At 38.3% G+C, this 16,485-nt stretch overlaps 2 protein-coding genes across 5 annotated transcripts in view; one reads left to right on the plus strand and one right to left on the minus strand.

Annotated features, from left to right (window-relative positions):
* The window catches only part of LOC108248254 (NEDD4-like E3 ubiquitin-protein ligase WWP1), a 37,237-nt gene that overhangs the window by 5,667 nt on the left and 15,085 nt on the right, over nt 1-16,485 (plus strand). For 3 of the 4 annotated variants that reach the window (XM_017436902.3, XM_017436905.3, XM_017436904.3), the window contains exons 3-13: nt 997-1,088; nt 1,172-1,310; nt 2,866-2,990; nt 4,339-4,491; nt 4,691-4,763; nt 7,149-7,330; nt 8,662-9,097; nt 10,619-10,714; nt 11,887-12,061; nt 13,494-13,548; nt 13,835-13,919. In XM_017436902.3, coding sequence (XP_017292391.1) covers nt 1,019-1,088; nt 1,172-1,310; nt 2,866-2,990; nt 4,339-4,491; nt 4,691-4,763; nt 7,149-7,330; nt 8,662-9,097; nt 10,619-10,714; nt 11,887-12,061; nt 13,494-13,548; nt 13,835-13,919 — 1,589 coding nt within the window. In that variant the 5' untranslated portion in view covers nt 997-1,018. The remainder of the gene's footprint in view (nt 1-996; nt 1,089-1,171; nt 1,311-2,865; nt 2,991-4,338; nt 4,492-4,690; nt 4,764-7,148; nt 7,331-8,661; nt 9,098-10,618; nt 10,715-11,886; nt 12,062-13,493; nt 13,549-13,834; nt 13,920-16,485) is intronic. The other variant, XM_017436907.3, reaches the window with a different exon arrangement.
* Nucleotides 11,142-11,446, minus strand: LOC108248256 (histone H3.2-like). The gene has a single exon (XM_037973088.1). The coding sequence runs from the start codon at nt 11,392-11,394 to the stop codon at nt 11,161-11,163; it is 234 nt and encodes a 77-aa protein (XP_037829016.1). The 5' UTR covers nt 11,395-11,446; the 3' UTR covers nt 11,142-11,160.

The following is a 16,485-nucleotide window of genomic DNA, read 5'->3' on the forward strand; positions in this document are numbered from 1 at the left end:
TAATCATCAAAATTAAACGAAATAAACATTTGAAATATATGAGTTTGTATGTAATGTATGAATATAATATACAAGTTTCACTTTTTAAATGGAATTACTGAAATCAATCTACTTTTTCATGATATTCTAATTTTATGACCAGCACCTGTAATTACATGACTGCAAAGACAGAAAGACTGGTCAAAAACATTCCTAAAGTAAGAAACAAAATCTGCACAATTATTTTCTCATATAAATGGTTAATGTGTCCTAAAATCAAAAATTTCTAAGCAAAATCTGTGACCGGTTGCCAACTACCGTGTGGGTGGGTTTGTTACCCTATAGAAACAGCCGAAGTGACTGAAAATAGGTGAACAATGGTTAAGGATGGAGAAGACTGACATTCTTGATGAATTATTAACTCTCAGATTAGTTGATCAAAGTATGCAGATAAATGGGTTAAAACACTAAACTTTGCGATCTTGAACAGGTTTATTCTGAAGCCGTGTGTCGAAGCTCTGTCTTTATGGAGCTCCACTGTCCTGCGATGATCCCTAGTATTCATCCTTGACAGTTGTCTCACTTCTTTTTTGCGTTTAGCAGCAGATTCCCTCATGTTTCCACCTAAACATCTTCTCTGAGATGCTACACTTGTCCTGTTCAGCCATATTTGTTTACCCGCACAGACTGACCAGCCTAATGTGCTGTAGGTCATGTGGTTGAAGCTTCAACATGGTTTATGTTGAATTCAGCTGAGTGTTTTGATTACATGAAGGATTGACCCACATTTCACATTCACATATCTATTTATGTTTGATTTTATAGTTTGCAACGAGTACCGGTTGTAATCCAGCCTTCAGGAGCTGCTAATATCTGGTTGAATCTCTGCCACAAACTTCCTGAACAAACATTGAGAAAATGCTGCTTTGTGGATTTGTCTGCTTTATTCTTCAGAACATTACAGATGGTTTTTATTTAATTTTTTTGACGGAGTACATTTTGTTGTGTGTCTTCCAGGCTTCCCACTGTGGTTTATGACATGGCCACGGCCTCATTGAGAGCAGAGACGAGCCATAACCACACACGCACATCACAGCTCCATGCCATTGGTGAGTCACGAGATAAGAAGCACAAATTTAGAAAGCCAGCATTTTTGTAAGTCTTACTGCTTCCTTTGCGTACTTTCCACCAGTTTCCTGTGCCAAACTTAAAAGGAAGAAGAGCGTTTTTGGGGCTGCCGTTTATGTGGAGGTGACAGCAGAGGGAGAGAGCCGCCGCACTGCAAAATCTCACAGCTCCTCTAGCCCTAAATGGGATGAAAGACTCACTCTGTAAGAAGCATTATTGTGTCTTTGTTTGCATGTTATTGCTTTACTTTAATTTGATACTTGTTTCTTTTTCATTTCTTGTAATGTTTCTTGGAAAAAGTGATTTCAAAAATGGCTCAGAGCAACAGATATTTTCTATTTCATTCTTCCTGTGCCTTTTTTCTATGTTACTTGGATCTTATTTGTTGCACTGCACCTTTTGCAATCAAAATCAGGTTGTTGAAAATGTTTTGAAGTTCTAAGTTTAATTATATGAGAACCCTGGGGTGGCTCATCTGATTTGGAAAGGGGGAGGGCAGCGGTCTGACACACAGAGCTCTTTGTGTCATCTCACAGGGGAAAGCCAGCAGCCTCAACATTGCAGCTCTCTGGCAAACGCCTCAACCAAATGCCAGAAACAAGTTTTTGCAAATAATAATTGTTTTGACTGGGTACTTATTGCAGACAAGACAGAGTGCTGTTGTATTTGTAATCGTGTTTGCACCACTGCGGTTTTGCAAGCTGCTGTTGGTCCTTCTCATGACTTTCAGATTGTAATATTAGATGTTTGTCTTTGGACTGATCTGCTCAGCCCTTCAGACAATGACTGCACTGTGCTGTGTTCATTTTGTCTAACGGGGGCCTTATATGAGATGTGTTCAATTTCTGAGATCTCTTTTCACTGGGAGCAGATGTTTGAAAAATAGAAACTTGAAGAACAAGTACAGTATAAGTAGTTGTTTTTCATGCTGCGTGAAGCTCACACTGAAAGGCAAATGTGGTTCAAAATGAATTTAGATGTTATTGCCTAATGTGGTATATCATGTTTTTTCATTTCTCTCTGAGCTTTATTTATTTTTTAGTCCTACCTTAAAGTTGCTGTTTTGAAGTAACAGAGTCCTTTCTATTGTATTATTTTTCACTATTTTTATCTCTTTGTATCAGTTAAGGCTAAATAAGCTACTGGGAAGTTGTTGTTTTTTTAGTTAACTTTATTTCTGTAGATCTTAAGACCCACAGCTCTGTGTTTCATAGCCTACAGTGGAGTCCTTTGGAAACCACTGGTGTAAAGGTTAATAAGGTAGTGTTAGCATGAACTGCTATGAAATTTTAGAGGTTGGAGTTGTTTTAAGACCGCTGCGTACAGACCAGCTATTAGCTCCCCAGGCCAATTTCTCTAAACTAAAGTCCTTTAGGAAGCTATCTGTAACAAGCAAGATATTGACTGTTCATAACCTTTGCACAAAATACCCCTTTCAAATTGCCTGAATATCCCTTTTTTGTTTATGCAGGTAAAAACCAGTTCAAATATCTAAGATAGTTACTGTGTCAAGTTTATGAACTCTTATGTTGAAAACAGTGTTGGTGTAAAGACAGCCCTAAAAAAAATCTAAGATTTTTTTATTTTACTGAGTCAATTCTACTTTTAAAAAGTAATAAAACCCTATTTTATTTTCATCTTTACATTTCTGCACTATGGGGGAAAATATTATTGTTCTAGCTATGCTTTTATGAGCTGTTTTTGTTGGTCCTCTTGTGATCACACTTGTGTTATTTTTGTGTGTTCCTGATTTTGTAGGTCTGTAACACCACACACACAGGTGGATTTCAAAGTATGGAGTCACCACACCCTGAAAGCAGATGGTCTGCTGGGAAAAACCACACTGGACCTGAGTCAAGCTTTGGAGCGGCATGACAGAAAATGTATGATTAAGACGCACCAAGCAAACAAAAAATTATGACATGAAAGTAAACTTGTGTGAGTTTCAATAACAAATATTGTTATTAAGACAGTGCCATGAAATTTTAGTTTAATACAGCAAAATGAACAAGCCAACATCAGATCCACAAGTTCTGTTCTTTTTCTTTTTTGTTTCATAGGTAAACAGTCTTCATATTTAAAGCAGGCCTTGAAAATACCCAGGACTGTTGGCATTTTGTATAAATTCACAAAATCCTTAAAATGTCTAACTGGTATTTCAGCAAGTTTTCACACGTTTACACTGAAATCCTTTGATGATGCTCACGCAGCACAGGAAGTGGTGCAGGATGCAGTAAAGACTGCAAGACAGACCGACTTCTGTAATGGAAAATGTGGGTGTTCCCTCTTTCTGTACAAGTTCCCACTACTGTTGCAGAATCTCTTAACAACCACCTCAGCCTGTGTGACTGATGATAAATTTGACAGCATTGGCTGCTTTGATTAGGTTTTAGTTCCTCTGTGTTTTATTTGCACAGAGTACCTGGCACCACCTGTGTCAGGGACACGTGTGTTTTGTGACAGAGGCAGGCCAGGCTGGTTCTTGTTGGCACTGTTTGGTAGGTCAGCGGTGTTGTGAATAAAAATGAAGTGCAGTGCAAGTGAGGCCAGCTTAGGAGGAAAACAAGTTCTCTCTGCTGTTGTGTTCATCTCTCTGGTTCATAATCATTTTATGTCCCAATGGTCTCTGTTTATTACAACTCTAAGATTATTTGTCTGTTTGTGTGAAAATCTGTATGATAGCATACAGAGTACACAGCTCTTACCACTAGTCATAATAACGGGAGCACAAGTGAATTTTGTCTTAAATTAAAGGCTGTATTTCTTAATAGGAATTCTTTCAACCTATCAATAAATCATGGAATATAAATATTAAAATTTAATTCTAAATCAGGTTTTCTGGTATTTATATGTCCCCTAAAGCAAAACTTAAGACAATTTATCAAATTGTTGGACTTAAAATTTGGATTTTGTCTGTAAAATAGAAGCATTATAAACCTTACTGAACATTCTGGTTTAAACAGATTATATTATCTACTAAACAGTGTTTTATAAACTATCTGAGCATGGTTGTGAGACATTTATAAATGTTTTAGGGGAACAGTAGAGCAAACTTTATACCTTCTGTACTTTTTTAATTTTATTTTTTGTCAAAGTCCATTTTGACAATATCTTCAGATTGTCTTGACTAGCAACTGTCTTCCACTCATCCACAGTTCAGACCGAAAAAGATTACAGCTATCACTCAGATGTAATCTCTATTTTCACACCATCTTTGTTTTTGCTGTGTAGTGGAGAATGTGAAAGAGGTGCTGAAGCTGGACGTGGAGCAGAAAGGGGTCCTCGTGCCTGTGGGGGAGCTGACTGTGTACCTCGATGGTCTGGCTGTCACTGACCAGGAGGAGCTGGCGCCACTGACGAATGGCAATGCGGCAAATGTCACCAGTGAGTTCAGTGTTGTCACTGTCAGCCTAATGGGGTGTTGTTTTGAACTTCAGCTGCTTTTGTAAATGTAAATCTAGAAAGAAATGCATTTTTTTTTTCAAAAACAAGCTAATATTTACATACTTTTAAATCAACCCTCCTGTTTGAAAATGATCTGTTAAATATACTTTTGCATTTATTCTTTCTAAATCTTCTCCAGAAGTCCAGCAGAATGGTGATGCTCTTCATGAAAATGGGGACTCATCATCCTCTTCTTCAAGGGCTGCTAACAGGTAATCTCATGAAACCAGCATTGCTTCAGTGTTTCCGGTGACAGATATCTCCTTTAAAGTTGAATTTAGTTTAGTTAGAAAAGCACAGAGCTTAGCTTTACAGGTTTGGATCTGATATAGTTTCAGAATAACTAGAACTTGGAACATTAGCTGTATTTTTATGTGGAACTTTAGTATTTCTGTCACAGATTATTCAGTCAGTCTCCTAACAGAACAGCCAAAGACAAAATTTACATCGTTACTGGCCAGCTACACTTTTTAAATAATTTAACAGCTGGAACATGAAAATGGTATAGAGTCAAGAACTGTCAAGCATTAAATACTCTGGTATTATGAAAGACAAAAAAAAGTTTAAAAGGTCAATTTAATTATATAAGTTGAAAGTTGTTTTCAATTTTTATTACTTGAATGTAAATGTCCCTTAGAGAACCGATAACATTATTTAAACATGCTTTAAAGAAGCTTAGAAGAAGCTCTCAGATGAGACGTGGAAAGTACTTCCTGTTCAGCAGCTTGGTATTCATCCTTTCTTTACGAGGTGTTTTCAGATAGCAGAGGACCAGGTCACAATCCATAAAACCGTCTCCGGTAGTTCATGTTTTGTTTCTCACACTGCCAGTACTGTGGCCGTCCATAGTCTTTATAAGTCCATGTATTTGGGTTTTTTCTAGCTCCTGTTTCAGGGTGGGTGGATTCTTAGCTCAGTAGGGGTTCTTGAGTGTGTATAGGGAATGTGATTGGTCCACAAATACTCGAACGCTGATTTGCTGAACAAGTTGAATGCTCTTCCAGTATCGACACTGTTAAAACTGCATGACTTGCTCTTCTTTGACTGTATGCAACACAAAGTAGACAGATCTTTTGAATGAGTAGGGATGTCCTAGCTCTTCTAAACATTTTAGTACTGTTTCAACTTCACTTTAATAATTAAACCAAAGATGCACGGCTCCAACTACAGTCCCCCACTGATGATGATGTTGAATGTCTCCTGCATTAGTGACATGGATGAGCTGACCTTCTGTTGAGTGTTGAACAATCTCAGCATTCTCCTGGTTGTGCAAAACAAACACATAGATCCAAGTAACTGCACCATTATGGGGCTAAGTCCTTATAGCCCTAAGTGGTCCAAAAGCACCATTTTAGAGCAAAGTTGAGTGCTAAGTATATATTAAGCAAAGTGTTGCTACTTGGCCTTACAGAATCCTGTCACTTTTTCATTAAACCCTGTGTGGAATGGGATGAAATTTGATTGGATCCAGTTTTGGTTTGAGCAAACAAACAAGTAGATGTGTAAAAAGCACCAGTTAAAACAGAGTGAGACATTATTCAGTTCATCAGCTGCATAGTACTCTTAACTGGGACTTTGAGGGGAAACTTTGACTACAGGTGATGATTTTGTACCTAATCAGTATCTGAGCAGGGCGTTGAGGAGAGCTGGTTCTTGTCAGGTTGGTGGGACCTGCAAAGCCGAATCAGCTCCTTCTCCAGTCATAACCACATCACTGCAAATGTCCCAATCAGGAACATTCAGCTCCAGCTGAACATTTAGTCCTTGTTGTTTTTAGGTGACATTTTATTCATCTTTGTGCAACATTGTGTTCTTGTTATTTAGCAATTTTGTATTTCTCTGCTTCCAAAGAAAAGACGGTTTAAAATGTAGATGATAAAACTCCAGCTACAGATTATTGTGGTCCATTAAAAAAAAAAAAAAACACACACATAAAGAGCTTCAGTATTAGAAATCTTTCTGTTCATTACCATTTTCTGACCTTCAAAAGAAAATTATGAAAAGGAGAAATCTTTTTTTTTTTTCTCACACACTCCTACTGTCAGGCACATAGATCTTCATGTATTTACTCCAACTCACAGCCAAGATGGAAACAAAAAATTGAGACATGTCTTTATTAGTGGTAAACTTTGATGCAGTCAATATTGAATTGTAGTAATAATAATCGTAATACGTTCTATTTATAGGCGCCTTTCAAAACTCTCAAGGTCACCTTACAGAGATCTAATTGATAAGAAAGTGCATAATAAAGCTCTGTATAAAACTCATAAAAATCAATAAAAACCAGCCAGGTTTAAAAATGACTGTGTCCACACTTTTCAGGTGCTAATACCATTTTTAGCAAGTTCAACTAAAGAAATGCCAACAAATTGTGTTTTCTTATCTCAGGCTGCATTGAACAAAGTTCCTAAAGACTGAAAAAAAGTCCTTCTGAAAAGTCCTCTGAGAAAGCCTGGAGAAATATTCTTCAGGGAGACTTTTAAGTGTCCCTGAAAGTTTGGCATCTCTGAGAGAAGATACGCAGAAATAAAGGATGGATCACGGTAATTTCAACCATCCGAATGATCCAAAATTTTACCTTTTGTTTGCTCTTAAAGCACAGTGAACGGAACAGACTCGGGACAGAGGTCAGGCTCCTGCTCGGCATCCAGCGGTGCAGATGGTCAGGTGGCTTCCAGCTCCTGTAGCCCTGCTCTCGATCATGCCATCAACGGAAATGCGACACCCAACTCCACCCCGGTCCACCAACCCTCAGACAGTGACACAGAGAGCAGAATGGGTGAGTTTCTTCTTATCCACATTACAGCAACGTATTCAGTCCTAAAACCATGTGGGGGGGTGACCTTTTCAAGGCTTTGCTTCTTTCATTTGTTGTCAAATTCTCCTTTATACTGTAGGAAGCTCAGTAGATACATTTAAATAGTATTTTCTGAACATGTACTGCGTAGGGCGAGATCCTGCACTCACACCAAATATGTTAATTATCAGCCCTCAGAAAATATGTATTTCCTGCAGATATTCATTGTATCTCCAGGGACAGTGTCAGGGTTCTTTAAGTTTATGTTCTTCATGGTTCACGGGCTCGTAGTGAGCAGTAAAGAAGTGCAGTAGATTAATTTTCATTAGGTGAGGCCTGCAGTCTCTGCTACTGTCAGCACCTTTGTCCAAACACCCGGGAGGCTCAGAAAAAAGGAGAAGCAGAGTGAAGAAAACTGTGGATCTGCTCTCAGCCAAACTTGATGAAAAAAGATGAAATCTTTTCAAAAATAACAAAGTATGAGCTTTTTTTCTATAGTTACAGTTCATCTGGTCATTTGTGGTTTCTAAATATTTTTGGGTTGTTGTCTAAATGCTGCTTTTTCAGGATTTTATTAATCTGAGTCATTTTAAATGGATTATTTGTCAATATGGGGCCTTTGTATTGGAAAAAAATCCATTCATCCAGCTCATTTTTATTTAAGACATAGCTGTAAATTTTACAACTTATTACCTGGAAGTTGTTACAGTCATTGAAACAACCTTTATTTTTACCTTCTTTTTTTAACCTTTGTAAAACAAAAAGCCATATTTTTCTTTTTGTTGTTTTTGTTTTTTTAATCACCATAGGAAAAAAAAAAAGAGATTAACAAGAAGCTCTAAAAATTATTTCTTTTTTTCTAAGCAGTCTTTTTTATTATTATTACTTTAACTAATTGTAGCATATTATCCAGAATGTGCTAGATTAAATTATACTGTAGTGGCTGAGAACTGGATTGGTGGATTGAGGTAATCTCTGTGAATCAGGATCCCAATCTAATACTTCAGATTGTTTTGAGTCATCTTTAGCTTCTGTAATAATTAATCCAAGATCCACTTTACTCATGTTCTGCATTAATATACAATACAATATGACTTGATATTTTTACAAACAACAAAAGCGTTCTGCAGCAGTTATTTGGTTTCCAAGTAAAGCATTATCAGGACTTTATCTATTCAAATCAAAGGTAAAAAGTTGTCTCCCACCTCAGATGCTCTCACTTCTCTGTAGTCCTTCTCCTTTTTAGCTCTATCTTTGTATCAAACACAAATGTGACAAACAGCATCCTTGTCTTTATTCTGATCTGCCTGCAGTGAACAAGGAGTCCTCTGAGGCTGCTCTTAGACAAACCTCTGCAACAAGAGAAGAAGTGCTGCCCCCCGCAGAGGACCATGAGGACTGCGCTCAATCTGCTGCCCCACCAGACGCTGAAACGGCTCCAACTAGCACACCCCAATACCTGCCCACTTCCACACCTTCTCCAGCCGTCTCTGTCACTGCTAAACCTGCCAATGGCACTGCTGCTGCTTCCACCACATTTGCCTCTCCAAGCCCGGGGACCACCACTGTCACAACATCCTCACCTTCATCCTCTTCCTCCCCAGCTCTGGGTGAAATGAGCACTGCAGGAGCTGTGGGTAACAGCAGCAGCAGCAGCAGCAGCAGTAGCAGTGCAGCTGTGACAACAGACGGGGTCAAACCCAGACAGCAGGTCCCCAACGCTGCTGCCTCAGATCCTTTACCACCAGGGTAAAAAAAAACTACTCCTCGTACTAATGTTGTGAATGTAACCGTTTGTCATTGCTGTGCTTCTTAATGCTGTTATTACGCAAAAAGATTACCAGACACTTTCTGACACGCTTTAGTACTTTCATTTTCACATTTATCTAGAGTATTAAGAAAGAGACAAAGTGAGAAACTTTAGTCTACAACATTTCTCTTTCACATGCTGTGGGGTTTTGATTGATTTTTTGTCTTTTATTTATCCAGGTCAAAGTCTCTTTTATTTTTAATGTTTTTGTTTAGAATTTTTGTGCTTCTGACTCATTTTCTAAATCATTAAATTAGTATTTGGGGGATATTCTAACTAAAAAGGTAAATAGACTGTACTGTACTTATATAGCACCTTTCTAGCCAACCAGGCCATTCAAAACACTTCACAACACAATTTGTGCCCTCATTTATTTATATAGCACTTTTCAGCAACAAGGCAATACGCACTCATACAGCACTGGATCTCTACAAAGCTAACTGATTAAATCATCCTATAGGATTATTATAGAGGATGTCATCCTATAGTCATCCTCATTTACATCTGATCTTAGCCTCAAACTTTTGCTTTAACTCTCTCCACCGCTCGATTTCCTTCCCCTGAATGACTCTACTTCTGTCGACTCGTCCTCACAGATTTTAGTTGCTGTTTCTTTTCAGAAGAAGAGAACTTGACCTTTTCTCTAACAATCTGGTGTCTCTGATTCCTCTGCTCTCCCTCTGTTCACATCCACGGATTATTTTACCAACTCAATATCCGTCTCACGCCGAGACTGTCCAAAATGTACTTGTACTTGTCAGTGTTTGAATGTAAACAAACAACTCTAATTGTTGGCAACAAAACGTGATTATGTTGATTTCACTCATTTATTACAAGTTATGCAACAAACTTTCAGAAGTGAATGTTGTGTATTTAGTGGTTATTTTTTTTTATTATAAATGACATGTTTACAAAAAACTCAAATCAAAAACATTGAAAAATCATGTATTTTGACAGTTTTCATGGCTTTAGGATTAAAAATCTATTTTAAAAAGAGGCCTAGGTTAGAAGGCAGCAAAACATACAGCAAATATATTACATAATAATAAAAAACAATTGGTATTTAGCATATACAAGTAAAAAAAACTGATCCATGTCCTAAAATCAGATCAGCAATAAAATGAAAGCTGGTTACAGCAACCTTAGTGAGTTCAGTGAGTCTCCCCCTTAAAATGGGTTTAAACTTTTTCCTGACAATCAGTTCTGGCAGTTGTATTAAAATCACAAATTACACTTAGTAACCTTTGAAGAGTTAGGAAATAAAGCAAGAAATAAACTAGTTTTAGGGCATTAGTTGCTATTTTTCTTCTAAAGTAAAGTAAATATCCTCTGATGAATTTGGAAGTAGTAGAGAGAGCAGGAAGGGTTTGACACCCATTGAAGGGACAGTAAATGCATCCTTGGGTGAAGAGACGAGACATTTCCTTTTTGTTTAAACTTGATATTTGATCATTTTTCAGGTGGGAGCAGAGAAAAGATCCACATGGGAGAACATACTATGTAGACCACAACACCAGAACTACAACCTGGGAAAGACCACAGCCCCTACCACCAGGGTGAGTGTTGGGTTCATACTTCTGGGCCTTTAGTCGGCTTTTGAACCAGAATGTGTGATTTTAGAAGATTTATCTAGTTTAACTCCAAATGGATTTCACAGATAATTTTAGTTTCAGTTCCTTTTTTTTGTTATTACTTTCAGATATTGTCATAAACTGAGATAAATTCAATTCAATTCAAATTCAAAGATACTTTATTAATCCCAAAGGGAAATTAAATGTTGTTGTAGCTCATAATTCTGGTTTCGTTAAAGAGTTGTTATAGTTGCTGATGGCTGTAGGCAGGAAGGATCTCTTTTAGCGGTCTGTCCCGATTTGTCCTCGGCCCTGGTGTCCTCAAAGAGCCCCACCAGGTGAGCCTCGCTGGCCTCCTGCGGAGCCATGACAACTGAGCTCTGGAAGCTCAGGTTGGTCTTGAAGTCCTGGGCGATCTCCCGGACCAGGTGCTAGAAGGGCAGCTTCCGGATGAGCTGCTCAGTGGACTTCTGGTAGTGGTGGATTTCCTTGAGAACCACGGTCCTGAGCCTGTAGCGGTGAGGTTTCATCACTTGGCCGGTGGTCGGGGCAGTCCTGCGGGCGGCTTTGGTGGCGAGCTGCTTCCTGGGAGCTTTCCCTCCAGTGGATTTACGGGCAGTCTGCTTGGTTCTGGCCATGACTGGATACTGGATACTTGTTGTCATAGTTACGCATCATAACAAAATGTCAAAAAGTAAAAAGGCTTTAGTAAAAATCCTTCCTGCTGCACAGCATCCAATACCAGAGGAAATAATGATCCGAAAAAAGTGATTTACATTAAGAAAAAAGAGGAATAACATTTTCAAAAGCAATATCTCAGAGTGAATGTAACAGAGCTACTCCAACATGCAGCCAACTTGAGCGGCGCAATTCTAGAAAGAATGAAGACCTGATGTATTGTTTGTAGGCGTTATTTTAGTTTTCATGGTGATTTCTGAGTAATGTCGTGTTCTGCTTCAAATGGAAATCATAATTTTAAATGTAATGTTTTTTGTTTTTTTTTACTCTGTTAAATAGTTAATATGTTTAAGTTGAGTTAAAACCCCATAATAATGAAAAGATTGTTTAGTTTACATTAAATAGCCTTTAATTCAGTTTCAGGTATCAGTAACAGTTCTATGTTTCCCTGTTTCTGCTGTATGTGTCCTTTCTGACAGATGGGAGCGGCGAGTGGACGATCGGGGCAGGATATATTACGTAGACCACAACACGCGCACAACAACGTGGCAGCGGCCCACCATGGAGTCTGTGAGAAACTTTGAGCAGTGGCAGAGCCAGCGCAGCCAGCTGCAGGGAGCTATGCACCAGTTCAACCAGAGATACCTCTACTCTGTAAGACATGCCACCAGTTCTCACGTCACGTCAACCACTTTTTACTGAACCTGCTGCAACGGTTTGATTTATGCTAACAGCTGAGGATTTAGTGTCAACTCTACTGTGGAAAAAGATTTTAAGGCTGAGAAAGACGATGCCTATTTTTTTTATTTTTATGACAATTTATTGGCTGCTCTGATTATGAGAGTGAGGGAAAAATACCACAGTTTCACTGAAAGAAACAAAAACTTGTATTACATGATACAGTTGCTTTAATTTGAAGCACAAAAATAAAACTACCATTACTGCTGCCTAAACAATATCACATATTGCTATAATTATATTGCAGGAAGTTTAATTTCAATGCACATAAGTGAACATGTTCACTGTTTAAATCTGAATTTTTCAACTAATGACACTGATTATAAATTCATCTATCGTCATCAGCTATGGATATTTTATAGATCAAGGTTGAACCTGTTATTTAATCACAGTTATTGAGATTAATTTTAAAATAAATTGTAAGTTGAAGGCTCTAAACAAACACGCTAAATCTAGTTCTAGTTTTTAACATAAACATGATTATTGCAGTGTTTTGGTTTTTCTCAGCTGTTCTTTTCTTTGTAAAGTAATGTTGGGAGCCTGTCAGGCTGATGTTAGTTGGTAAATTAATCAGGTTATCAATCTTTGTGGCAAGTCGGCAGGGTGTTTGTTAGACCGATATACGCGCTAACGCTCAAAGTAAATGTTTGTTTGCAAACAGCTTTACCTTAAAATGAGAGTAGGGTGTCAAAAGATGAGCTTTTCAACTTTTCAAGACAACATAAACTCGCTGTGAGGAAAACAAAACATATTTTTGAGATTCTGGAAAAATTACACAGTTTTTTTTTTTTCACACTCTTGTGAAATACACAAAGTAAAAGCATAAATATTCAGTTTTTTGCTGCAGTTAGCTTCCATTTTTAGGTAGTTTCATAGTTTAAATAAATAATTAGTTTTATTTGTAGACAATGACTAATCTTTGAAATCTAATTATATAGCTGAGTTGTTAAGAGGCCTTTGATTGTTAAATAGCTACAGTATCTTCAAAGTGAAGCATTAGCATAAAAGTAAATCAAATTTTCTCTTGAAATTTAATGTAGTTTTGTTTACCATCCCAGCTTTTGGTCCCAGTCTGTTATCTGTGATCATTTCTTTTAGTCTTTCATCTGCAGTGATCTCATCTTCACAAACAATTACAAACTTTCAAACAAATCAAGACAAAACTCAGAGCAGTATTAAGCTGAGAACACATGAAGCTTACTTCGAAGAAGCACACACTTTCCCCCTCAGACACATTTTTTACTTTCTTTATTTTTCACGGTTCGGGTTTGAAGTGTTTTTTTGTTTTTTTTTTTCCAAAGGATTTCTTTTCTGCATGGAAGTCACTGTGTGCATCTCTCATTTTCAGGCATCCATGATGTCTGCAGAGAACGATCCTCTTGGTCCGTTACCTCCTGGTTGGGGTGAGTTCACGTTCTCTGCTCAGTATGTTTATTTTTGGGGAGTAAAATACAAAGAACTGTTTTGTTATTGAGCCTAATTCAAAAATGCTGCTTAAGTACACTTGGGTCCTTTTTAACTCAGCAGGAACACACTTTTTGTTTTTAAAGAGGCCAAAGCTTTTCTTGCATGTTGTTGTTAATCTTTTTTTAGCCTGGTGGTGTTAAGAGCTTATCTTTTTGGATGCATTATGAATTAATTTCTAATCTAACTCAAACATTACTGTGTTTTGTTTATTGTTCACCTCAGAGAGGCGTGTGGACTCCAATGACCGAGTGTATTTTGTCAACCACAACACCAAGACAACACAGTGGGAGGACCCTCGAACCCAAGGGTGAGCACCGTGGAGTAAAACACAACACCAACAGGAGCACACAGGGCCGACGGGGTCCAACAGCACCGGGACAGACTCACAACCAGTGGCGGCTGGCCAATAGAGGGCGCTAGGGCGCCGCCCCACCACTCACATTACCTTGAATAAGACGTAAAAAAAAAATTTAGAAAAATTAAATAGTACATTAAAAATATTTCGAAATATATGTATATATATTTTTAGTTGTGTAAGATAAATATTTTTTAGTTAATGATAAGTAAAGTTGTTTCGTTCTTCAACGTTGTCTGATTGGATGACGTATTTCCGCCCCGGGGCGCAAAAATCTTTGTCCATAGACTCTCGTTAAAAGTTGTACATGCGCAGTAGCTCCTCTTCAGTACAAGAGATAGGACCGTTCTGGGTGCACCTCTCCTGCGCCCTGAGCTGCTGAATGCAGCTGTGTTTACATTTCACCACCCTCCCACCGCCAGAGCGTGGGACTCTCGCCATGGAGGCTGACGTCACATCCGTCTGTCATAAAGTTCGCCTGATTGAAAAGTTGAGCCGTGGGTGACCTGCCTTTTATTCAAAGACAGCAATAAGTTCATTACGTGACTAAGTTACATACAAAAAATAATAAATAAGTTCATAGTTAATAATTAGTTTAAGAAAATTTATGCTAAAATCTGTTAGAATGTTTGGTTTTGAATTCTAATCGGAGTGAGACATCCGACCTTCGTTATATTGTACATTTAGAATACGTGACGTAGTGAGTGCTCTCATCATAAAATAAGCTTTGACATATTTTCTCCGGTAAAGTTTTGAAAAATAAGGGAGAAAACAGATCTTATAAACACTAAATTTGTCCTACAGGCTTGTGCCTTGGGAGACCTCCGTCTTTGTAAGTATTGGTGGGTTCAGGAAGCACTTATGCTTATGTACATTATAATGTTGCTTTTGTTGTTTTAATTCATGTAAATACACTGGTGTGATACCTTAGTATATGTTTTGGTCCAAAACATATACTAAGGTATCACATAATAGACATATACCAAAACCTTTGGTATATGTCTATTTTGGATTTATAGCCCCCCCTGGAGAAAACTCCACCAGCCGCCACTGCTCACAACCCTCTGACTACTTGTCCTTTTTCTCCTTCAGTACTGAGTCTCGGACAGCTTGCAGTGCCCTCTACTGGCGAGTGTTTAAAACTAGAACAGCTTTTGATTTACTGTAAAACCAAAATGAAGTGTTTTCTGATAAGTGCAACACATGTAATTGTTAACAGTTCTCAGCACAACGAGCATCTGAGCGCTATGAGCAAAGACTTGTGCCCACAGGAAGGCAGTGACCTCATCAGTTAGTTTTCAAAAACCGTACGAGGATTTATACGAGGGGCATTACATCTGAGTACGTTTGCAAGCAAGCAGAGATTATTCAAGTGTGGGGGCAAAATTTTGAGAGACAGAAGGACAGTTTTTGTGTGTGGGGAGACAAAAAGACTTGCTCTTAAAGAGAAAGTCTGGCCTTTTTGAAATGGGGCTCTGTGTAGGTAGATCTTTGAACGACCTCAGGTTGGTGAAACGGTTTAATTCTGACCAGACTGATGAACAGCAGCCCATCTGAATTTGGTCCAGATCAAAGGGAATTGCTGTCGTCTTAAAACAAGTCCAGTCTTAGTAGCTTCAAAGTGACTCTTGGAAACTATTTCTTAGACATTCGTGCTTGTCTTTTCAGTTTTACATTACGAGGTTTCTGACATCATTGCATTTTATGCTAATTTGCAAGCACAAAGAACAGCAGCGGCCAGCTGTAGCACTTTCAGCCTGGTGTATCCTAGCAGGGATTTCTTCTTTGCCACAGTGGTGTCTAATATTAAACTGGCGGGGGTAAAAATGCTGAAATAATTGCGTTTGCATGAACTAGTATAAAAGTTTAGAGACTGAAGTTTTTTAAGATGGAAAATTCTGTTTCTATAAACTGAGGTCTTACAAAGAGCTACATGTTTGCAACAGGTAAGATTGTCATTGTTTCTAACACTTCCATATGTTAAGCAGTCTGCTTCTATTTTTAGGAAAGAAATTCACCTCTGTGTGATGATTTATTGTAAGCAGGATCAGTGGATTTATGAATTTTCTGATTTTCAGGGTATTTCAGAATTCCTGAAACAAGATGATTTATTTGGCTTTTTAACTGTTTAAAAGCAAAACTTTTCTCTCCTATTTTTATTTTGTCTAAAAGAAAAGAATGAAACACAAAGCACTTCCAGGTCAAACATAGGCGCTGGAACCACTGGGGCCAGGGGGCCATTGGCCCCCCCACTTTCCGGCCCTGCCAGTGCGCTGCGTGTTCCCACCAGACGGCTACACAAACTGCACACGACTCTCACAGACTGTGACTAACGTGTCTCTGTGTTTATATAGAGACAGAAGCACAAATAAAACCTACAGCATTGAGATCTGGACCAAATTCTTAAAGCTCCAGTCCAGGGTCATAACAGTCACCAAAAAGTTTCTGCAGATGCGACAGCGCGGAGTCGGGGTTGGGATCATTAACACATGAAAAAAGGCTCTGGCTCTGATACGTT

This window comes from Kryptolebias marmoratus, linkage group LG21 (assembly GCF_001649575.2).
Source record: "Kryptolebias marmoratus isolate JLee-2015 linkage group LG21, ASM164957v2, whole genome shotgun sequence".
Lineage (NCBI taxonomy): Eukaryota > Metazoa > Chordata > Actinopteri > Cyprinodontiformes > Rivulidae > Kryptolebias > Kryptolebias marmoratus.